The sequence below is a fragment of the Mandrillus leucophaeus genome, unplaced genomic scaffold (assembly GCF_000951045.1).
Source record: "Mandrillus leucophaeus isolate KB7577 unplaced genomic scaffold, Mleu.le_1.0 Scaffold188, whole genome shotgun sequence".
Taxonomy (NCBI): domain Eukaryota; kingdom Metazoa; phylum Chordata; class Mammalia; order Primates; family Cercopithecidae; genus Mandrillus; species Mandrillus leucophaeus.
This window is the reverse complement of record NW_012101898.1, coordinates 1,398,062-1,420,576: the sequence shown is the minus strand read 5'-3', so window position 1 is coordinate 1,420,576 and position 22,515 is coordinate 1,398,062. Positions and strand designations below refer to the sequence as shown.

General features: G+C 42.3%; 1 protein-coding gene across 1 annotated transcript in view; it reads left to right on the top strand.

Moving 5' to 3' along the window:
* Positions 1 to 22,515, top strand: part of SEMA5A (sema domain, seven thrombospondin repeats (type 1 and type 1-like), transmembrane domain (TM) and short cytoplasmic domain, (semaphorin) 5A) — a 372,837-nt gene that overhangs the window by 197,719 nt on the left and 152,603 nt on the right. The window contains exon 10 of the mRNA XM_011978059.1: positions 5,498 to 5,702. Coding sequence (XP_011833449.1) covers positions 5,498 to 5,702 — 205 coding nt within the window. The remainder of the gene's footprint in view (positions 1 to 5,497; positions 5,703 to 22,515) is intronic.

The following is a 22,515-nucleotide window of genomic DNA, read 5'->3' as shown; positions in this document are numbered from 1 at the left end:
ACACAGCCGATTGGTAGCCAAGGGAGGATCTCAACCTCATCCTCAGATGCAAAATCCTAGCCTATTCCAACTAAATGACCATTAGTTACTATTACTAATCAGTGGTAGAAGTGGGTACTGTATCTGGAACTCCCACAATTGGGAGTATGGAAAGTTTCAATGATTTTACACTTTACTTTGATTTTTGCAAGGACCATTCAATTATGGTTGTTTTGAAGGAGTTTTGTGTTTGTTGTTGTCTTTAAGTTTTTGAAGGAGCATGGAATTAAAAATAGGATGGCTGGCTTACATGTCATCTTGCCGTGTGCTGCTTTCCTTGAGCAAATTATGTGCATTTTTATCACATATCTATCTATTATGCATCTTTATTGCATGTTTCCATCAAAAAAAGGGGAGAGGGATAAAAATGCATGCATATAGTTTAGGAGTAAATTTTGATAACACTGATTAATGTGCATTGTTTACTGTATAAAATATTTGATAGATACAATTCTTAGGGGCTGGACACAGAGGCTCACACCTGTCATCACAGTGCTTTGTGAGGCCAAGGCAGGAGGATCACCTGAGGCCAGGATTTCGAGCCACGCCTAGGTAACAGAGTGAGACCCTATCTCTACAAAAATAATAATAAAAAAAAATTAACCAGGCATAGGGGCACACACCTATAGTCCTAACTATCTGGGAATCTGAGGTGGAGGATTGCTTGAGCCCAGGAGTTCAATCAGTGAGCTATAATCCATCCATTGCACTCCAGTCTGGGTGACAGAGCAAGACCCTGTCTCTAAAAATACAAAAATGAATCATTTATTTGGTGCTTTCTACGTATCACATGTTGTGTAAATGCATATTTTGTCTCCTTTTCTCCTCTTACGTACAGGAAACACTCCTTTTAAGAAAGTCCTTTGTATAATAAAATCCTGAAGGTTAAATAATAATGCTTACTGTATTTATAACATATTTTCAATACACTGATGTTTTTATTGCAAAAGTCTTTACTGTGAACAGCCTGGCTTAGTAAACTTCGTAGCCCCTTACCACCTCCAGGCAGTGGATACCTTGTAGCCCGTTCATCTGGATACATTTCTAGCACAGAGCAAATCTCATTTCCTAAGGCCTGGAGTGCCTGGTTTTATAATGCCAGTGTCACACTGACGGGCTTACTCTCATTATGGGATGGAAGCCGGTCCCTGTAGCATAATGAATGAAGCATGCAGAAATTGGCATGTGTTTCAGGCAGGAAGCTTGCATTGCTGAGCGTCTCTTCTCTGAGTATTATTTAAGACTCCAGTGGAGCTCAAGTTACAGATTATGGTGGTTCTTTGTATAACTCCTAGTACAAGTATGTAGCAAGTGGTTTCTTTATGTTTACTCTATTTGATAACCACACTGGCAAAGTATCCTCACTGACATTCATGAAACCATCCAGACTGGCATAGAGTGAGAATTCAATTCGAACTAAGGATCCCTCCCCAGACATGTAGAAGAGGCCTTACGTTTGCAATAACCAACAACGGAAAGTGGTTAGATTTTTAAAATTCTTGTTTTTCCTACTGACATTTAGAAGTTTGTGCAGTACTTACATACTAGAAGTAGCTAATTAATCAGAGAAGCAGAAAGTAGATTTGGATTCAGGAAGAAGAATGGGTTAGGAGAGATGGTGCATGATATTTCAACATTTTATATAGAAATCTCAAAACAGTAACAAAACAACAAAAAGTCACTTTTCTCAGACAAAATATGTAAACCACTCTAGATGGTGCTTCAGAGCCCTGCCCTCTTAGAGACTGCAGTCCTCAAAGTCATCCAGATCCTGACCCTCGGTAAGACACGTGACAATCACTGATGTAAAACGTCACCCAGGCCTAGTGGCACAGCTGAGCTGTGACAGACTCCAGAATTTCCTGTGCAACTTTGATTAGTGTCACTCAGAAAGGATGGAGTTGAAACGGACAAATAGACCCTCAAATGTAGTTAAGTGGATGAAGAGGCAGTTGTTGGAGGAGCAAGTGCAGGGATCTGACCCTGTCCATTAGAACCCTTTGATATGCAAAGCAGGTTTTGTTTTGTTTTGTTTTGTTTTGTTTTTGAGACAGAGTCTTGCTCTGTTGCCGAGGCTAGAGTGCAGTGGTGTGATCTCAGCTCACTGCAACCTCCACCTCCTGGGTTCAAGCAGTTCTCTGCCTCAGCCTCCCAAGTAGCTGGGATTACAGGTGCCCACCACCACACCCCGCAAATTTTTGTGTTTTTAGTACAGACGGGGTTTCACCATCTTGACCAGGCTGGTGTTGAACTCCTGACCTTGTGATCCACTTGCCTCGGCCTCTCAAAGTGCCAGGATTACAGATGTGAGCCACCACCCCCTGGCCCGCCCAGCATGTTTGCAGCAAGATGCAAGGGAGTGAGTGCACGAAGGGGCTGATTAAATTGGGCACTCCTGCAGCAGGTTAGGTGATTGTGGGCTTGACCACCATGTGCTAGTGTGCTAGAACAAGAATGGATTTGTTGTCCTAGAAACAAGTAAATAAACAAAAGTGCAAATATTTATTATCATTTAAAAAAATAGTAGAATTACTGACGAATTACTTGAAGAGATGTTGGCATGAAAACTGGTTGTGGATTGTAGAGCACATGAGAGCTTGGCTGTGCTTCTATTATTTTTATTGTTTTCTTCTTGCATGGTGAACCCAGGGCATTACACCGTGCCCCACACAGACACAATGGGAGTTCAGCATAAAAGGCAAGGCTAGAAAATTTTCAGGTATTAGAGAGCTCGGTGAGTTGCTTACAATCCAATACATAGGTTCTATAACTCTGAATACTCTTCCAACTATCTGAAATAGAAGCACTGGGTGGAGTATTCATTATAGCCAGCAAAAACAAACCAAAAAGCAGTAGAGTATACCTCAAAACCAATTATTGGCAATTCTGGCAGTCACAAATAAGATTGATACAAGCGGCATATAAATAAAGATGACAAGGCATGGTGAGTGATCCTGCCTCACCCCTGCCACTGAGAACTCCCTGTTAGGTCTCCAATTTCTCTGAGTTCCTTAAGAACAGCAAGAGATTCTCATTTTTATATTATGCCTCCTGGTTTTCATGCTACCAATTTTTTTTTTAAACACTGTACTTACAAAACATGACCTGTGTGCAAACTTCACCCAGAACGTAGACAGCTAATTGCCACTGTACTTTAGATATCACCACTGATTTCAGGAATGTAAACCGTCACACGTAACGCCATGCTCAGAACTAGCACTCACCTGCGTAGTCATTAGATCAAGCCTAGGAGAGCTCTTTTTCATTTTGCAAAACATGTGTTGACAGGTAAGGACATGTCCTGACCTCCAAATGTTACTGTTCAATACTGTAATTATATAAGACTTCCTAGCACATCCCCTCACCCCCTAATTACGACTGCTCGCATATTCACTCAGTGTTTCCTTCCCTTCTTTGTTTATACACTCATTTTCCTCTGGTCACTGAAACTCAACAGACCACAGAATTGCTGTCCTGCTCCAAGACCAATGCATTTACCATTCACCATTCACCATGAGTTGAATGGCTTCTCTTTAGTGCCAGGCACATTGTCTTGTTCTTTGGCATTTGTAAGGACTTTCAGTGAATTTACAAATGCTTTCCATGGATCATCTCAGCTGGTCTCGCAGTAGCCCTGAGAACTGAGCAGAGTCATTATTTTCCTAGCCGCTGGACAGACAGGTAAAGAGACAGACACTGAGAGGCCAGACCTCACCTCAGACCATGTGGCAGGAGAGTTACCACTCACCTGATTCCATGTGGCTTGAGAGCTATGAAGGCAGAGTAGCACTCGGGTCACGGCAGGGCAGAGCCCCTCACCTAAACTCACACAGTCTTTGCCTGTGGAACACGGGGTGTCCCTGCAAGGGTGTGATACTAAATTAAGCCTTGGACTGGATGCATGAAATCCATTTAACTCTCAGATTCTCTTTGTCTACAACCATCCTATCATTTTATGGCATATGGAGCGTTTTATCAAATGCTGTACAAATATTGTCAGGCTGGGTGCGGTGGCTCAAGCCTGTAATCCCAGCACTTTGGGAGGCCAAGACGGGTGGATCATGAGGTCAGGAGATCGAGACCATCCTGGCTAACATGGTGAAACCCCATCTCTACTAAAACATACAAAAAACTAGCCGGGCGAGGTGGCGGGCACCTGTAGTCCCAGCTACTCGGGAGGCTGAGGCAGGAGAATGGCATAAACCCAGGAGGCGGAGCTTGCAGTGAGCTGAGATCCGGCCACTGCACTCCAGCCCGGGTGACAGAGCGAGACTCTGTCTCAAAAAAAAAAAAAAAAAAAAAGTCTACTTTAAAAAAAGCAATTTCCATCGTACACATTTGTACCTTTCACCTGTTATAAAACCTCATATTAGATGTGACATGTTATAAACAGTAGTTTCAGGTGGCATGGGCCTGGAAATTCTTTTCCATCAAACTTACTTATGTGAAGTTCTACTGGGGATCAGTCACCATTTGTACCAGGAATTAAAGTTTATGAAAGACATGAGAAAGGTTGGTAGCAGTTTTCTGATTCTGAGCTTGGCTCTAATAAAGCTGTGCTTTCCTTTCTATCCCTCTTTTTACCTCATCCTTGCCAGAAACAGTCTTATATAACACCTGCCAGCCTCCCCACAGCACAGCTCTGAATTTATTTCCCAGCAACAGGGCTGATTTTCCCCTTGCACATCCCAGATTCATCTCCATGATACTTGCTCTATCTGAAATATCTCTCCTTCCTTCTTCCTTCTTTATTCCTTTCTACTCTCTTCTCCCCTCCTCTCCTTTCCTTCCTCATTTCCCTCACCTCCTCATTTCCCATTCTTCTTATAAATTTGCCACATTCTTTTCCATATTCCTGGACTCTAAACCTTTTTAAATAATTTCTTCTAATTTGAAATACAAGCTCAAAGCAATAAGGCGAGCACAGTATTTTTGTAGCCCATGTGAACGCTGTTCTGCTTTACAGATTAGAATGACCTAATGCTATCACCTTGAAATCTATGTCTTGCTTACAGACGCCCTGCTACAGTAGAAAAACTAATACATCTATATGAGATTCTTGATTGTTGCATTTTCAATTTGCTACTGGATTGATTAGACAGATATAATAGTATGTGTTTAGCCACGCAGCTTTCAAGTGACTCGACAGAAAAGGAGGAGTTTCTATGCATCTACTGTTTGAAGTTAGCAATCAGTCCCACTTTCATTTTTTTAAACTTCTGATCAGTTCATTTATGAGGATGTTGGGAGACTCCCAAGATATCAGTTCAAATCTAACATGAAAAGGATGCGAAGGACAGGGGCTGCAGGAAGAATGGAGAAGCAGACATGTTTGCATACTTCAATCATGGATTGTGGCTTACTGGATTTCCAAGTGACTCTCCAGCTAGGATGGCCACCGCCAGCTGTGCGTGTCCAGGCTGCTGGCTCTGGTAACCCGGCCTGTCTTCCCTTGCAGTGCGGCACCGTGGACCAGGGCCTGTACGTGAACCTGACCGAGAGAAATCTGCAGGATGCTCAGAAGTTCATTCTGATGCATGAGGTGGTGCAGCCGGTGACCACAGTGCCCTCCTTCATGGAGGACAATAGCCGCTTTTCCCACGTGGCCGTCGACGTGGTGCAGGGCAGAGAAGCGCTCGTCCACATCATCTATTTGGCCACAGGTAGGAGCTCTGCCCTCCTCTGAGGGGTTTTCTACCATCTTCTGATTTTGTGTTTTAGATTTAGATTCTAAACATGCAATTTCAGTTTCAAGCTTTACGTCTGCTGTCTCTTCCTGCAACCAGCAAAACCCGTGATGCTCACTTATCTTCCTCAGCCTCTGTGCCTCTCTTTGGAAATCTCAATTTATTTTCACTACATTAGTCATAACTTTAATTGGAAAGACAATGGCTTGTTTCTTTGCTATTGTTCCTCACATATTCATAAAGTAAGTCTTTTCTTGGCAAGACCATTTGGATTTGGATAATTTAAGACAAAGGTATGCTTTGTTGGAAGACATTGCTGGGTGAAATATTATCTTGGGATTGTCATGGTGATTTCTCATTTGTTCAAAAACAGTGCCTTCAGCAAAATATTTGCGTGGATGGTGGTGCATGGCAGTGTTCAAAGAATATGTTTTGGGGCATAAATAATGGAACATTTACAGCAAATATAGGCAGCGATACTTTCAAATTACAAATAACAATTAGATCTCTTCAGTTTCCAAAGAAACTAGAGTGTAGAAGGCATGTTCCATGTCAGTTTATTACACAGAGAGCTCTGAGTGTGTGAGGCCAGCCTTAGGGACCTGGCTCAGCTCTGTGGACTTGTCCCTCTCTTTCCTGCCTTCAGGTCCCCAGACAGAGCCATCTCACGGTGGAGTCTGCCCCTCCCCATTCTTTGTCCAGTATTCTGTATAATTGTCATTTCTTATGGAGCACAATTACTGTTTTTGTTGCTGACAATAATATATTTTTTTGGTGAAAGAACTTCTCAATTCCAAATTACATATTTACCACATATTTACCAGTTAGTTTTTTTTTTTTTTTTTTTTTATTCATGAAGTTGCTACTATGTACTGAATCTTTACTATTTGTGGAGTTCATTTGAAGCACTGGGAAGTAAACTGGTGAACACACAGGCATCACCTGCCCTGCTGGACCTTATGTTCTAGTGGGGACAGCAGATACTAAACAGACCGGTCAGTAAGACGCCAGGGAGGTGATGGCGAGCAGACACAGCAGACACACAGAGAGGGATGTGGCCCCAGGTGCCCAGCAAGCTCCTGCATTTGCTTGTCAGCATCAGTCTCCACTAGGAAGTGATGATGAAGCTGAGCAAGGACTGAGCAGGTGGGGCCAGCCCTGCACCCATAAGGGAAACAATCAATGAGCCAGATGTGGGACTGGCCGGTGGCAGGCAATGCCACTGAGTGGTCAGGTAAGGACAGATGTGACCACTGAGTGGGCAGATGGAGGCCACAGCTACCTCTCAGGGCCAGTTTGTGGGAAGAGGAAGAAGTGGAGAGGAGGAGGAGCACTGGCTGAAGTCAGATGGAACTAGCTGCTTAGGCATCTCTTCTAGAAGCTTTTCAAGGAAGGGAAGTAGAGGATTGATGAGGTGTCTGGAGGGGATGGGAGGAAAAGGAAAGGATTTCGTTGATTTTCGTTTGTTTTAAGAGAAAAGAAGGAATTACCATTGCACTGTTTTCTTGTTTATGAGACTGCAGACATTATTGTTTCTGGAATGAAATATTTATAGAAATCTCAAAAAATAGATCTGGGCACGGTGGCTCACACCTGTAATCCCAGCACTTTGGGAGGCCAAAACAGAAGGATCACTTTAGGCTAGAAGGTTGAGACCCGCATGGGCAACATAGTGGCACTGCACATCTCCAAACATTTTTAAAATTAGGCAGGTATGGTGGTGCACACCTGCAGTCCCAGCTACTCTGGGGATGATTTGGGAGGATTGCTTGAGCCTAGGAATTTGAGGCTGCAATGAGCTAGGATGGCACCATTGTACTCCAGCCTGGGCAGCAGAGTAAGATGCTGTCTCAAAAAGGGGTGGGGGGGAAGGATGAAGGCTCAAGACCTTCAACAAAGAGGCAGCCTGAGCTGAGCTTCCTTCTCTGCATCCCTGTCCTGTCACTTCAGTCTACAGAAAAGCAGATGGAATAGAAGGCATCCCAGCAGGCGCAAAAGGACATGTGCCACAAAGTTACTTTGCTTGGAAAAAAAGGGAGAGCAAGGTAAATAAAGTAAGTACCCAGAGTTGAAATGATGAAAGAGACAAAATGAGATGAAAAGGAAGTTCACAGAGATGAGGGAATAAATAGATCAAAATGATGCTCTGTTCTACTACAAGAGTAATAATTAAACTAGAAACTCATGGAAACAAAAACACACCTAAAGCTTAGACAGAGAGTAAGTGTTTTCAGTGATTAAGGTGGAACATGTAGAAATAAAAGATAAGGTTTTAAATATGAAGGACCCACAAAGACCGTGGAACACACAGAGTGATTGATGTCTTTGAACGAAAGAACGCTGTCTGTGGAGCTAAAAACTTGTGCCCGAAGACACTATCGAAGAAAACTACCCTGAAATAAAGGAAGAATTGAGTCTGCAGATTTCAAAACATACTGTATTTGCGCAATATTAATTCAGAATAAATGAACACTAGCCATGTAAGTTTTTGATTTCCAAGAATACAGAAATAATTATTTAGGTATTGAGGAGGAAAAAATAGTAACCAAAAATGAAAAAAAGTCACATGATCTCAGGATAGTCTGCAGCTGTATAAATCTGTGAAACATGGTTATACAAAATTCTGAGAAAAAGAAAATGTGAATTGAGCATATTAGACTCACCCAGGAATAAAAAAAAGGCAGACACTCTCAAAAATGAAAATCTCAAGGAATAGAAAACCAAAAATCTCTTTTACAAACACAAAATAAGACTAACTTGGGGCTAAATTCAGCCAAATGATGTGAGAATGTTTGAGAAAGAAAGGAAAACCAAAATAGGGGAACCCTCAATACCAGATTTCAAGTAGAACAATATATGCACACGTTAGAGGAAAATAAATGCGACTCAAGAATGTTATTCTAGGGTAATCTTTCTATCAAAAATAAAGGTACATGGAAAATTTAGGGATAATGTATCTGTGATTCCTACTTCAAAAACAGAAAACCTTGGCTGCTAGACAAAGAAGCAAATCAGAACGAAAACCTCAGGAAAGACGTTGTGGAAAGAGGGTGAGTGAGGTGTTGGGGACCCATTTTACTACCTGAGGAAGAAGCAATAAGGTGTCACCTGAACCAAGACTCTGGGGTGCAGTGGAGCATAAGGAGCTCAGATAACAGAGAAGGACTGCTGATTGGTCAGGTCATCAGTTCAACAGCAGGTTCTTTCAGCCTTATTTGACCCTGAACCCTCAGCTATATGCTCTGCTTCAGCTACCACCATGGCTGACAGATTCCTGCGCAGGACCAGGAGGTTCTTCCAGGTGATGCTGAGCAGCTGGTGGTCAGGCGTCTGTGGCGCTCTTGCTACACCGGGGCTTGGATGAGATCCCACGCTTCTGGGAGTGGGATATGGCTTCTCAAGCAGGTGCTGGAGGAGCTGGTAGCTGCAGCCCAGAAGTGCAGGAGGATGAACTCTCCGTGAAGCAAGCCTCACCCAGAGGGATGTGGGGTATGAGCAAAATGCAACTGAATTCCCCTTCCATTTTCACCTCCAGGCGACTGTCCAAGGGCAGGCTCCTCATGTAGCCAAGCAAATGTCTCTTTCTGTTTCATCATAAAGGAAGAGCCCCTTGGTAACAAATCATGTAGCATCACTCCCTGCTCTTTCCTGCTCCATATTCCTTTCCCTCACCACACAGCCCTGGGATTGCACCCCCAATAATGCATTAGCACCGAATCCTTGAATCCTTTGCTCTGTTTTCTAGGCAACCACAGTAAGGGATCCAACAATGCCTGGAGTTCATTCAACCCTGTAGAGTTTCAGGGCTCCAGATGCAGGCAGGGATAGCTAATATGTGCCTTCTAGCTATGTTTAAAATTTCAGATTTTAATCTAAGCATAATTATAATTACTGAAAGTTCTGTAAAGAAAAGAAGTTACATGATATGAGGCATGTTTTCAAAGATTACTATCTATAAATCCTGGAGAATGAATCAGAGGGTAACGAAAAGGGTAGAAGGAGGGTAAAATTTGAGGTAAAATTTCTTTCTATACTAACAGTACTGTATTGCTACAGGATCTGCCATTGTATAAAAATAAGCAGGCATTCTAGATATCATTGCATTGTAATTGAGTGAGGGAGAATAGGCTGGGGTCAAGGCTATTGAAGTCATCAAGGTGGTCTAGGAGGAGGTGAGCATGGCAGGCTCAGAAGATAGGCAGGTGTCACCCTCAAGGAAGCAAACATTACTTCTTAGGGGGACAAAAAATCTTATTTTTGTTCAAACAGACATGCACTATACAAGCAAATATACAGTACAGAATATCTGTAGTAAAATTTCATGGGTGAGGGGACAATCAGGAAAAACATGTGAGAAGTTTTCTTGTAGGAGTGGTAATGGAACACCTATCAGTTTGAGAAATGCTGCTCTTGGTTAATTTCTTGAAGAGAAGCTGACAGACGCAGCAGGTGTTTTGGAGGAGTGGGAGAATGGGTGCAATTAAGAATGACTCCTGGCCGGGCGCGGTGGCTCACGCCTGTCATCCCAGCACTTTGGGAGGCCGAGGTGGACGGATCACGAGGTCAGGAGATCGAGCCATCCTGTCTAATACGGTGAAACCCCGTCTCTACTAAAAAATACAAAAAATTAACCAGGCATGGTGAAAAGAAGACACTGGAGTTTTTGTGCCAAAATTCACTGGAGAGGGTTCAGCAATGGACAAGATAGACAGACACCCTGATCTCAGGAAGCGTATATTTTGGAGGGGGACAGAAGCAATAAAACAAGCAGTTACATTAAATGTTAAATAGGAAAAAATGAAACAGGAAGATGGGATGGGGGCGGCAGGGCTTTCAGTGTTAAGAAGAAACGTGCAATGTGAGGAGAGAAACAGGTCCATTAAAGTTGGAAGTTGTGCTGTTTTTCATGGGAAGTTGGGGTGGAGGGAGATTGAGGCGAGTTGAGGAAATCTATACCCATCTAGACAACTTCTTAATAGATGAGTGACTCTAAGGCTGGGAGTGAGGTGGGGCAGGGGGTTGGGGGAGACAGCAGAATGGAGGACCATGGGGGATTGGCAAGGGCATTTTACCTGTGGGTGTCAGCAGCCAGTTTGCACTTGTCACGGGGAAATGCATCTGTCAATGTTTCTAGTCTCCCCTCTCCATCTCCACATGCTCACTATCGCATCCCTTCCGGACCTCAGAGCAAAGCGTTTCTATCCATCCCATCCCCAGTCTTCCGAGATGCAGACATAGAACCTGGGCTGAGGGGCCAAGTGGAAGGAGAGGACTTGGCTGAGGGGCTGAGTTAGGCCCCAAAATAAAGCACCAAAGGGAGCCAAGAGAGGGTATGAGCTGGGGAAGGAGGCGTGACTGTGTGTGTGTGTTTGGTGGGATGCCGGCGGTCTGCCAATTGAGAAAAACCAGCCACCAGACAGGTGAGAAAGGCAACAACAGAAGAGTTTCTAAGGACAACACCTGAAATCCATGCCGTTCAGTGCTTTTGAAAGGTATTGATACCAGGTAAAGATGGAATTCCACCTGTAAGGACTTTGGAGTTTTGGCACATGCGATTTTGACTGTTTTCAGTACAGGTTAGATCCTGTGAACCTATGAATCTGGCTTTTAAAAGTTTACTACTGCCAATGGACATCATCTCACTGAGGAGGAAGAATGAGGGAGTAAGAAAGAGGGGTCCCCAAGTCAGGGAGGTTCTGAGGTGCACAAGGGGTGGGGGCAGGGGTCAGAATAACCTCAGGGAAAAAAGAAGAGATGCCCTGATGTACCTGGGGGCCCGAGACTCACGCCTGTCACCTTCACTTAGCTTTGCCCTGAGCACCAGGGAGGAAATGTAACCAGGGACCTCCCCTGTTCCCGCTCTTCCCTTCCAAACTCATTTTAAGTACAGAAGAGTGCCTTTTTATGGTTGCTTTCTACGAATCATTTTTAAAGTCAGGAGATCAATATGACTTCCCAAATGAACTTGTGGAAAAGACAAAGAAACAATGTTCTATATACTCTAGAAGTTTCTTCTGCAAGAGTGACAGTGGCCAACTAACTCGGCAAATGGGGAAATTCTGTTTCTAACTTTCTTAACTCCCTTCATTTTTTTTTTTTTCTAGCATCTAATGTCCAAGGCTTTCAAGTCTCTTTCTAAAAAAAGTAAGGCGAGGCTAAGTGAGGAACAGACCTCGACATTCCCTTTGAACAACATACATAAGACTTTAGAGACCCCAAGGATATCCATCTGGGTACCAAAAATTAAGTTAATACATTTACGGTTGCCACCACTCCTAAGAATTATCTCACTCAATGTTTCTAAGCAATTTGCAACTATCTAAGTGTCAGGAAAAAGTATTAACTTGTGAAAAATTATGTTTTTTTTTTAACATTCACTCCAAATTCAGTCCTTCTCACCAGAAATTATAAATCCAAACCGAGTCTGGACTTGCATTACGTGTGCTTCTTTATGTAAGGGACTCCCATCAACTGAAGGGGGTACATTGTAGAGTCTGAGTGCTTATTTGGTAAAATTTAATGAATTTTTTATTTATTGATGGAATAATTACTGCAAGTAATAGCAACTCAATTGCCTGGTGGTGTGGGTTAAACTGTGTTCCCAAAGAAGGCATGTTGAAATTCGTAACCCTTCAGTACCCTATTTGACCTTATTTGCAAACAGGGCCTTTGAGCATGTAATTAGTTAAGTCGAGATGAAGTGATGCTGGAGTACAGTGGACCTCTAATCCAATATGCCTGGTGTGCTTGTGAGATGAGAAAAGAGGCAAGCCAGGAGAATGCCATGTGACAACATAGGCAGAGACTGGAGTGCATACATGCAAGCCAAGGAACACCCAGAATGGACAGCTGGCATCAGAAACTAGGATGAGTGAAGAATTCCACCCAAATTCTTAAGGAAGCGTGGCTCTCCTGATACCTTGATTTGAGACTTCCAGCATCCAGAACTGTGAGCCAATACATTTCTGCTGCTTTAAACCCACCAGAATTGTGGTACTTTCTTGCAGCAGCCCTAGGTTACCAATATACCTGTGTAGACTTTGCCACACTGCATCTGCTCTTACAGTCAAATTTAAAGAGTAGCCTGGCTTTCTCTGCTGCCTGACACTGTTCAGTATCCCGAACTCCATGAACACAATTAGTTCTTTAGTATGAGTTTGTGTTAGGCCCAATTAAAATGAAAATATACTGTTGAATATAATTTAATATATGCCAAACCACCTAAAATGCTATAACAACAACTAATTGTTTTGTTTGATTAAATGTGGGAGCATTAGTTCTTGTATTTTAATGTGTTTCGCTTTTAAACATGTTTTCTGAATATTTTTAGTAGCTGATGCCTGGTCTCCTAACCACAAAATAATATGAAGTTATAAGCTATGAATTAGTCAATTTCCCAATATGTTCTAAATAGGATGCAACCAACTCCATCTTCATAGAGCAATTTTCCTGTTCTCTTCGTGGCCTCCTGCTTCCTCTCCACCTCGCTTTGCTTTGGACCCACCTGAAGCAGATGATCTTTCTCTCAGGTTTCACATGATTAGTATTGATTGAAAGTTGCCCTCAGTAGTAAAGATTGTGGTCTGTGGAGAGCAAATACATACGTAAATAAAATTGTTTTTCCTTACCTCTTTTGATACAGATCCTACCTGATACAAATTTTTGCTATAACTCCTTTTGGTTTAATGGCAGTGGCTAGGAGATGAAGCCCAGTGGACTCCTGTTCCCAATCCTGCTGTCCTCCTGCTTATACAAAAACCCAGCTAGGGTAGTATTGTTTCTGTCTGAGATGATGGTATTATATAACTACAAGGATTTTTTATAATCTTGATTCAATGCCCCAGGTTTTCTTATTTTTGCTAAGTCTAATCTCTACTTCGACAGAGGGACATTCGAAACATTTTCTACATCAAAGCTTCACGAGACAAGTCTAACGTAGAACACAAGTTACTGGAGTATATAATGTAGATACATGCTTAGGAATTTTTAACAGCTATTTACCCTGGAAAATTCAGTTATGAGAAGACCCACTTGACTGTTAATTTGATGATGAATCGGCCAGTGTTTTTACAAAGGACTTTTCTAGTTGATGGTGAGCACATAGGTCTTTATAGGTACTAACAGCTTTCAATGAAATGGCTCCTTCATCTTCACCCATATTATTTGTTGTGGTAAAACATATTTTACAATCATTACCAACACTTTTAAACTATTATCCATACAGAATGCTGGCATGTCTTAAAAGAGAGCTTATCTGGCCAGCGCAGTGGCTCACGCCTGTAATCCTAACACTTAGGAGGCTGAGGCAGGCGGATCATGAGATCAGGAGTTCAAGACCAGTCTAGCAAACATGGTGAAGCCCTGTCTCTACTAAAAATATAAAAATTAGCCCGGTGTGGAGGTGCGTGCCTGTAATCCCAGCTACTCAGGAAGCTGAGGTAGGAGAATCACTTGAGCCGGGGAGATGGAGGTTGCAGTGGCCCGAGGATGCACCATTGCACTCCAGCCTGGGTTACAAAGCTAGGCTCCATCTCAAAAAGAAAAAAAAAAAAAAGTATCCATTTTTTCCACCACTCTGGAGCTCACTTTGGTAAGATCCAAGTGTGCAAGCTGAATATAGTTGAAAGTGTTTCCTGTGTTCAATATAGTCTGATGAGAATATATTTAAACAAATATTTAAAAGAGCAGATTCTGCTGGTGATTTAACTTGGATAATGAGGTTCTCGGTAGTTTTTTAAAAATTATTTTCTCCGTAACGAGCATTTACCAAATAAATTTTTTTTTGAGGAATAAATCCATGTTCTGTCACCGTGATATATCAATTTGGTTAGTTTTGAATGAGACAGGCTGAAGGTTTCAATTTATCTGATTTGTTGTCATGTAAATTCCAATTTATTATAACTTCTGCCAAGGTGTTTATGGATACTAGAGATAGAACTAAAATTATACTGATAAATATGTAAAAATTAAGTCTTCGCAAGCCAATCCATTTCATCTGTTGGATGGTGATTTTTGACATGTGTCCTTGTGTGCCCATTTCCAATATCCTCATGCTTAATTTTAGAGTTCTAACAGGGTGCTAAGGCTGAGTTCAAAATCAAAATCCACGTAACCCTAGTAACCTGTGAGATGCAGCATGTCTTTTAGGGTCACCTGACAGCAGCCCAGGCCTGCATCTCCTAGGAATGTCCTGGGATGCCCAAGTTTGGGAAGAGACAATGGAGATGAGCCTTGGCAGCTTCTCAGGACCTGCATGGGTTTCACCATGGTTGTGAACAAAGACAAACAATTCAGTCTTCAACGAAGACCAGGTCAAAGCACTGACTTCAGAAAATGCATATTGACAGAAAATACATGTATATTTACACCAGAATGAAGCCCTCCAAATGTTCAGATGAGGCTATATCAGGAACACAACCTGCCCTCATAGAACCTCAGGCATATTGGGATAGAGTCAACATCACTGGTTCCCATAGTTTTGTCTTATAGCTGCAATTAAAAGAACATCTTAAATGACTCCATCATTTAAAGCACTCATCTTGTCCTCTGCCTTCATTTTCTGTAACCTGCATCCTGAACTCAGTTCTGTGGGGTAACCAGGTTCCCAAGAGACTTCAGCAGCCTATAACTGCCCCAGTTTTCTGGTTTCTAAGTGACTGTGCATCTAGCCAAATAGGAAGAATTTAAGTGCTATCACTCCAATGAATCAACTGTGATCACTGCTGCTCCTGTTCCTCTGTTGATGGGATTAATTCTGTTGCATTGCTGGAGCAGTCCAGTTACAGTGGCACCCACATGCTGGGTAAGCGTGGTCTTTATCGTTGTCCCTACCTGATAAATCTATTCAAATTCTACCTAATTTCAATTAGGTTCTTTTGGCAGTGAGGAAATCCTTGGGTTATTTTAAGCAATGGGGTATGTTTTAAGGATACATGTTTCTGCTGCCCTATCAGTGGTCACCCATCTGTGCATTCCTTAACTCACATTCCTGAGAGGGAGAGTCTGACCTGACTACCACATCACCATTATCCTGCATGTGCCACATGCTACAGGCTAGGCCCCTGCTGAGGCTGCTGGTCAACTGGCAGAGTGGCCATCCTTGGGTGAGGGACCCACCTCCGACACCATGAGCTTTGGGAACAGGAACTAGGCCACCTATGCCAGAACTGAAGCCCCTTTTTTCAACAAGAGCAGGACAGCTAACCTCAGAGGGGACCCTGGGCTTCACACATAGTTCAATAAGGTGTTAAAGAAAATTAATACCAACCTTCCAACATAAATTTTTTAAATCAAATACTAAGATATTAATTTGCATATTGTTTCTCAGCATTTGTAGAAATGAGATATCCTAAATAAATTGATCAAAATATGGTACTAAATTTAATGGTTGATGTTATAGAAAAAAATCTATGTGCATCTAGTGATTTATATTTCCTGTTGTCTATAGATTGGATGGCTCTCTGTCATTAACAAGTAGGTAAAACAGTTCAACTGGGTCTGTGTTTTAACTTACAAAACTAAATCTAATTCATGGCTGTGGTTTAGCTAAAGTACCACATTTCTTATAAAGAATACTCTTCAGAATTATTTTATAATTGTTCTTATCAATAATAAAATTTATTTCCACAGAAATAAAAAAATAGGGTATTCAGAGGAGGTGTTATTCTTGTACTGTTGTACAACATATTATCATATTCTTAGCAATTTTAAGCATCATATACTTATTAGCTCACAATTTCCATGGGTCAGGACCCCAGGCGCTGCTTAGCTGGGTCCTCTGTTCAGGATTTCACTAGGCTGCAATCAGGATGCCAGCTAGCGCTGCAGTCTCATCTGAAGGCTTGACTAGCGAGGAGTCAGCTTCCGAGCTTATTCAGTTAATTAACAAAGTTTATTTCCTCATGGTGTTGACAGAGGGCCCTAGGTTTTTCCTGGCTGTTGGCAGAGTTTACTTTCACATCCTAAGACCACCTGCAGCTTTCCGCCCATATCCTTCTTCAATGTGGCCACTTACTCTATGCAACCGGCAAGGAGAGCCTCTCTTCTCAGAGAGGTCCTTTAGGGTTTTTCACCTGATTAACTTAGCTCATCCAAGATGATCCAGCTTTTGATTAACTTAAAATTAACTTATTTGTAATCTGACTTTTATCTGCAGGATTCCTTCACTGTTGCCATGTCATGCGATCTAATCACAGGAGTGACACACCATCATATTCATAGGTCTGGTCAATATTCACCAGAGAGGACTACACAGAACATGAACACTAGGGGTTGGGAATGGTAGGGACTAATTCAGGAATCTGCCTATGGTAGGAGGTCTATTAGATGCCCTCTATCTTACAGATACCACCTCTTAGTCTCACCCCCCAAAAACCCTCTAAATATATTTTAATTTTGAAAGTTTAAAATTAAGTGTAAAATGGATTTCCTTGGAGCCAACAGGTAGGACTACAATTACGAGGGCTCTTCCTATTTAAAGGGAGAAATTGTTCTTCTGGTTTGTGCTGCCTGAGTAATTACACTGGTTGTTTGCTCTACATCTAGTTACCCAAACCTGGCTGAAGTGCTTCCAGTGGAGTTATTTTCCATTTTCCCAAATGCTCCATGAGCAAATGTCTAAATGAAAAAGAAAAATTCTGGAATGTAGAAGAGAAGGACAAGAGGAAGATGCCATATAGTGTATGGCATTCAAAGAGTAATTTCCTGCTAACCGAAACCAAGTGAGCGAACACACAAAACCCCTACCTGTCAGCGTTGAATGTGTAAAGGCCACCGCCATCTCTGCTTGCACCCCTCTAGCCATCTCTGCACTTTCCTTCTTCCCTTTATTTGTACTGCCAATGGGATGTGTGTTCATTTTCTAACTGGGGACATAAACATGTGCCTAACTGGAGGCAGAAATAGAGGCAGTGAGGTGACTGCATCTCTGTCCCAGGGTGTGCTGCGTCTCTGACACCCAGTTATTCAAGGACCACTGAGAGGATTTCAGGAATCCTGCAAGAAAAGAGTATCCACTGCTTGGGAGTAACTTGACCCTCCACAAACACATAGGAACCTGATGACCTTTGCAATTCCTTTGGAGATGCAGAGAGCAGAATTGTAGAACTCTCCCACACCTCCACTTGCTGAGTATTAGAAGAGTATATAAAATTGCTGTCACCTGGTCCACCACAGTCATTCTCTAAGCTGTGAAATCAGAAAACAAAATTCTCCTTAGAACCGTAAAATCTGGAATAATTTGATTCTGCTGTGATGTGTTCACAAATGGAATCTTTGCTCAGGGAGACCTCTCTGACTCCACGCTCAGATCACCACAGAGCTGTCGTCTCTTACCCCTTCGAAGGTCTGCAGCGTAAAGCTTCCTATTATGATGTAGTCTAACATGAAGGACACGGTAACAGAGACTTTCTGAAGGAGCGAGGTTGCTTGGGCTGTATTTACTGGTGCAAAGTGGAACCACAGCTAATCACAGAAGTAAAATTCCTTATAGGATTTTTTTTTCTGCCTTGATTTTGAGTGTCTGATGTTTTTATTCTCGATCTAAGCACATCCTGTCATCCTTGTTAACTTGTATAGATGCCCCTGCCTGGCAATGATGACCAGCCATTACTAAACACATTTAGGCCTTGACCTCTGTAATTAAATTCTAAAACAGACAGCAGTGCATTCTGAAGGACATGGAAGGAATGGGTGCATCCTCCAATGCGAGATAAAATAGCGGTAACAATGGTGTTACAGACGAACTTTCCTCCAGGAGTTGTTACACAGCAGAGTGACTGGAAGAAAAGGTACCTAACCACATCTTTTCAAAAAAGCCTTTGCAGAAAAGATGAGGGTACCGAGATACCTTGAGGAACAGAAGGAAGATACTTCACATATCTGGGAGTAAGAGAGGGTTGGGAGTAGGAAGTAAGGTGCAACTGTCAATATCGCAGTTCCCACCTGGAAGTCATTAGTGGAAACAAACGCCTCAAATCTCCCAGCAAATTAACACTTAGAACATTTCCTTACACCAGGCTGTCTGCAGTAAGCTGTAATTTACAGTGGTGCAATTACTAACAATGCCCAAGTCTAACTAACTGCATACTTGTCCCAGGCATGGTGAAAACAGTATTTGTCGCTTGCAGAGATGTCAACATCAGAATTACTTTCATTTTGGTTGTTTCAAAACAGCCTAAAAATCTGCTCCATTATTTATTGGTTTATAGTATTTTCATCTCTCTTTCCTTTTTGAAACCCAGAGAAGTCCAACACTATGTTTCTTAAGTGTGGTATTTTCTGGTGTTTAAACAGAATTCTTACCAAAGGATGCTGTGGAGTTCCATAATGTTACGTTTTCATAATGTTAAGAAAGGAATGATGGTTTGAGCTGTGTCCCTAGGGGCAATGCTTTTCCTACACGATCCTGTCCTGCTCATCAGATCCACATTTCCTCAGAGAAGCTGAGGACAGGCAATGTGTTAATGAGACCTCGTTTGAAGAATCAAAGTAGCCTGTCATTAACCAGTCCTCTTGCAATGGTCCCAGTGCTTGTGTCCCTCCAGATTGAAGATAAGATAAGCTAATCCCCAATGTGAGGGTATCTGGAGGTGGAGCCTTTAGGAGGTGATTAGGTCATGCGGATGGATTTCTCATGAATAGGATTAGTGCTCTAATAGAAGAGATCCCAAAGAGATCCCTCACCTCTTCCACCGTGTGAGACACAGAAGGAAGGTGCCATCTCTGAGGAACTGGCTGTGACCAGACATCAAATCTGCAGGCACCCTGATCTTGGACCTCCCAGGCTTTAGAACTATGAGATATAAATCTCTGTGGTTGATAACCCCCGCCTCAATCTATGGTATTTTGTTATAGCACCCTGAATGGACTAAAGATGCTCCTAAAGTTGAGAGTGTCTGAAGTTATAATTATGTAGCCAGTTATTCTAGATCAAAACAACAGCAGCAACAAAACAAACAAACAAAAAACAGTGTGAAGAAAACAACTTTCCCTGTTTGGAATTGTCTGACTCTAGTAAGTGCAAAGTAAATGCTGAATGAATGAGTTATTGGAAGGCAGTGAGCCATCTGTCCCTGTGTGCATTCATCCTTTCTTCACGTCTTCACCAGCTCCATTTCATTATTTTGACTAATCCCAAAACAGGAACAATATGAAAACAGCGGTAAAGAGCTTTTGATTTTTTTTCCCATTTACGAACAATCAACACACATTTAATAAGTTTCTGACCAAGAGAAACACTTATCACTAGATTCTGGATTTTGAAGGCTGTGAAAGCTCAGCTATGTTTGCAAGTTTTAAACCATTTTGAGATTAAAGCATTGTTTAGAAGGGCCTTTCTTGCTACTTACTTTGACTCTAACCACTGTGTTTCAACTGAATATAATGAATCTGGTTAAATACATAGTATGTTTCTTTGAGGAATTAAAATTTAGATAAAGGAAAGGAAAGTTTGCTCAAGAAACTGAGGATGTCTTTCTTGTAACCAGAAAATATGTGTTGAGAATTGTTCTCATGTGTTACTAAAATATTGAGCGTTGTTGTCTGAAATTAGTAAAGAATCCTTTAAAGTGATCTTCAGTTATGCCAGGTGGAATTTGATTTCCACACCCCCAAAACAGTTTAGAGGTTTTTGTAGGCTTCAATTTTCGTGTATTTGTGACCGTGATAAAAATTTAGTAATTAATTTTTTGAATGCCCAAGTATGATTAAGGGATTTTAGTTAAAAAATTATTATTTTTAGTATTGAAGTGATCGCTAAGATTAATTACCAGGGTAGAAACTTCATTTAGGCCTTCAATGATATGATCATTTGATTAATTTTAAAAACCTGACCTTGTGCTTAACAGAAGAACACTGATTCATAGTGAAAAAATTAGTTTCAACCACAAATGCCTTGATTTGTCCTTGGTAAATTGTCTTTAAATGGCAATCTTCTCAAGGAGCTGCTGCTCTTTGAGTTAAACTATAATTTTCCTTCAATTAGAAATCATATTGATTACACAGTGTTGGCGTTTTTAATATCTCTAGGCAGCATTCATTTCTCTGTGCATGGATTGGATAATAGCCAGGTGTCTGGGGCTTTATGGGGTTGCTGACCTGTGGTGATTCACCTGGCAGCTTGTCTTTGGAACCTTCCAGCACTTACGGCTGGGGTCGCTTAACCTGCACTTCTAGTTCCCTGGGATTCTGGAGTTTTTCCGGCCTGGAGTCTGGGCATGCCAGGAGCTCGGGGGCCCAGGGTCAGTGTTACCTCATTTTTGTCAGCTCTGAGCCTTTCATGCAGTTTGAGTGACCTGGCCTTTGACATCTCAAGTGAACAATTCTTTGCTCTTGTGTCTGAGCTTTGTCCTGCGTCCCAGGACATATCCCCATCTCAAAATCAGAGCCATTCCTATGCCCTGTGAGTTGGTGCCCGCTCCTTCCGCCCCATCTCCAGGCACCGACCCCTTGTCCCCCGAGTCTTCTGACTCCTGCTGTCTAACTGGAACCCTTGCCACAGCCTGTGTGTTGGTTGGAGGACATATAGCTAGTGTTGGGACCAGACTGCCTCTCAGCCGCTCACATCCCAATTAGGGAAAGCAGTGAAATGGTTAAGACTCATAATTTTCCTGCTGCCCAGTAAGAACTGGGCTGGGATTCCTCATGGATCATAAGTAAATCTGTACCCATGAAAAGATTTGGGGAACCTCACTGGAGAGTCAGTGGAAGCCAGAGAGCTGGAGGCCCTGGACTCTGCATCATTAGTGTGGGGCATGTTTAGTGGATGAATCTCTCAGTTTGTCATTTCAACCGTGAGTCCCAATTTAAAACCATTTTTCTCTAAATTGACATTTAAGAAAACACGTCACTCCTGCCCCTCAGATGCCAGCTGGGCCTTTCCTGCCCTCCAGATGTTTGCTGTTTGCTTTCATATTTCAGACTCTCAATTTCAAAGTCCACAGCCCTCCCCATCATTTGTGTTACCAATCCCTGGGCTTATGCTCACCAAATCCTGTCGATGTTCAGGGTGAATGAATTTCTCTCACTGTTAAACACCAACTGAACCCCTTCCCCAGATTGCGTTTTAAAAGAAAAAATGGACAGAATCGTGTGAATTGAAAACATTGTGGGAGGACCTGTGTTCACAAGGAAGGATTGATGGGGGTGCACGCATCTTTTTGCTATCTTTCTAGTTTTTCACTCTCACCCCTTTTCTTTCACTTTTTCTGTTTCTTTCAGGAGGATAGCAGAGGAATTCCAACCCCTCTCCCATATGAAGCCCCTTCTTCTCTCAGCTCTCTTGAGCCAACTAATATGTAGGTCTTGGGGTGAGGAAGGAGGAGGGTGTAGGCTTCAGGTCAAACTCTGTACAGGGCACCACCCAAAGGATGGCTGGAAATTCCCCAGTAGGACTGTTGGTGAATGAAGGGATCTCCTGTATTATATACTTGTCTTAGCACTGGCCGCTATAAAAAACTGCTGTAGACTGGGTGGTTTAGAAACAACAGAAATGTATTTCTCATAGTGCTGGGGGATGAGCAGCCATGAAATCAGGATGCTTGGGTTCTCATGAGGACCCTTTTCTGGTTTATAAGTAGCCACCTTCTCCCTGTGTCCTCACAGGGGAAAGAGACAAGTCAGGGCCCTGAGACCTATTTTATGAGGGCACCGATCTCATTGATGAGGGCTCCACCCTCATGACCTAATCACTTCCCAAAGCCCGCCACCTCCAAATAACATCGCATTGGGAGTTAAGATTTCAACCTCTGAATCTGGGGGTGGTGGTGGGGGCACAAACATTCAGCCTATT